Raw genomic sequence first — 2,580 nt, 5'->3', positions numbered from 1 at the left:
CACACACACACACACACATATATATATATATACACACACACACACACATATACACACACACACACACACACACACACGCGCACGCACGCGCGCGCCCACACACACATGCACGCCAAGAGTATGTATGCGCAGCGGCGTACGCACAACATATTTACACTCCAATGCCTAAATTATAACATTTTATAATGTCACAATCGGTAATGAAGAAGTTACACTGCTCAGGAAATATGCATACATAGTATATAGTATTATTAATATGATGATATAAGCCCACTAGAAAGTAAAATAGTAATAGTAGTTTTCTAACTTTCTTTTTATAAGGAAAAAAATGCCGAACGTCTCAGCGAACAAATTCTTTCACACAGTCTGCCTGCACCAGGGACTTCAGTATGATGGTAAGGCGCTTCATCACAGCACACAGAAGACATGAGTTCGATTCTCAGATAAAAAAATTAATAAAGTAATCGAGCATCTGAGGCTTTTTTTTCTGGGTCGCCCTATCTCACACAGCCCGGATTGACCCTGGTAGGCAAGGTCAAGCAGTCGTCTTTCCAAATTATCTTAATAACCGAAATGTGTCGGGAGTGCAAAACACTTACCGTTACAATTTATTACAGACTCTCTGATCATAACAGTGCTAATTCTGAACTTTTTACCGGCGTCTGTGGTGTAGTCAAACATTCTCCACAAGTAGAGAATCTCCACAAGTAGAGAATGTTTGGTGTAGTGGTTAGACACCTCGTCATCTCACACAGAAGACCCGAGTTCGATTCCCGTGTGTGGGATAATTTTTATCCAGTGTCTTGGCCTTCTTGCTGGTGTTTTCAGGTTGGCCCTGGAAGGCAGGATCGAGGTAGTCTGCCTCCTTAAAATGATCTAAACTGTGTCTATGGGAGTGGACACCCCCCCCAACAAAACAAAACAAAACAACAAGTAAAAAAAAATTACCATTGGCATCCAGAGGGATTAGATCTTTGGCGGTCAAGACTGAAATACAAGAGAGAGAAACGCGTAAACACATTATTGAAAAGTGTCTTGTCAGCATAGCGATAGTCATATCCCCACAAGGCTAATTCTTTTTATTTTTCTTCTTCTTTTAAAAAACTCAAAGTCCAGTAACTAGGGGTCTGGATCTGTAATAGGATAAAAGACATCGAAGCGACATTAGCAAGTGGCTTTTATAACGATATTGTAGCTGATTGCTTTACAAGGGCAATGGCAGAGATGTTTCCAATCAATCATTTTTGAAAATTTATAAGTATAACGCCCCTTTCAACACTGTTAGGTTATTTATGAGGCCGGACCTTCGAATTCAACATATTTCTCCGAAAGGACTGAGCCAAAAGGATGGAGAGCCTTAAAAACTTCACAACTACTATGATGATGGTCTACAACAACAACAACAATGACGACGACGACGACGATGATGACGACGATGATGGAAGCTCAAGAGCGAAACTTTGAGCTGTTTCAATAAAATAAATTTTAAACATTTTATATTTTTATATTATTTTGTTTGTAAATCACTCTGCTTTCCAAACAATGATGATGACGATAATAATAATAATAATAATAATAATAATAGTAATTGCATTTAATAATAATTGCATTTATATAGCGCATATCCACGCTCAAGAGCTTGCTCTATGCGCTTTACAACTATTATTATCCCAGCAGACCCCCTGAGAACACCCAGAAACATTCTCGGCTTCCGCGGAAGCATACAATGCAAGCTGCTGATTTCACGCGCTCAAACACTATCAAACTGACAAGATCGTTCACTGTCTATAGCCGGGTACCCGTTTCTCCTTGGGTGAAGTGAGGAAAATTTGTGCAAAGTGCCTTTCCCAAGGGCACAACGTCGGGCCCCTGACGGGATTCGAACCCACGACCTTACGGTAGCGAGTCCGAGAGCCTAACCACTAGGCCACCGACGCCATGATGATGATCTACAATCAACAAACTGGTGGCGACGATGATGATGATGATGATGACCATGACGATGACAATAACTATTCAACTGTTGCTACAGATGCAGACTGCCCCCATTATCATCACAACAGATATAACAGCTAACAGACAGACAAAAGCCCCATCAGTGCTCACACTATCATCACAACAGATATAACAGATGACAGACATAGACAAAAGCCACATCAGTACTCACACTACCATCACAACAGATATAACAGAAGACAGACAGAAACAAAAGCTCATCAGTGCTCACACTATCATTACAACAGATATAACAGATGACAGACAGACAAAAGCCCCATCAGAGCTGGCCGTACCTTCCACCAACAAGGTGTGAGACTCGTACTTGTAGACCACCCTCAGGTTCAGAACTCCAAACTCCGTGTTTTCTGTGTGGGCCTGTACAGGGAGGGGAAGACACAGAAAGGAGAACATTGTTATTTGTAGTTGTAGATTTCTACTTTGGTAGTGTCTACGTTCTCTAATGTTAGAGAACGTATACAAGTTGTCTGCGTTCTCTAATGTTAGTATTAGTAGAGAACTTACAAATAGCTCGCTCGCTCTATCTAACATGGAAACGAGTCGACATTGCTGCTTCCACAGTGC

General features: G+C 41.2%; 1 protein-coding gene across 1 annotated transcript in view; it reads right to left on the bottom strand.

The window, feature by feature from the left end:
• LOC106013087 (BAI1-associated protein 3) overlaps positions 1-2,361 on the bottom strand; it is a gene marked incomplete at its 5' end in the record, with an annotated part of 7,110 nt that extends 4,749 nt beyond the window's left edge. The window contains 2 exon segments of the mRNA XM_013087863.2: positions 949-987; positions 2,292-2,361. Of these exon segments, the coding sequence (XP_012943317.1) occupies positions 949-987; positions 2,292-2,361 (109 nt within the window).
• Between the last annotated feature and the right edge of the window lie 219 nt (positions 2,362-2,580).

The sequence above is a fragment of the Aplysia californica genome, unplaced genomic scaffold (assembly GCF_000002075.1).
Source record: "Aplysia californica isolate F4 #8 unplaced genomic scaffold, AplCal3.0 scaffold00649, whole genome shotgun sequence".
Lineage (NCBI taxonomy): Eukaryota > Metazoa > Mollusca > Gastropoda > Aplysiida > Aplysiidae > Aplysia > Aplysia californica.
The sequence above is the reverse complement of the archived record's forward strand: the minus strand, read 5'-3'. Positions and strand labels throughout refer to the sequence as shown.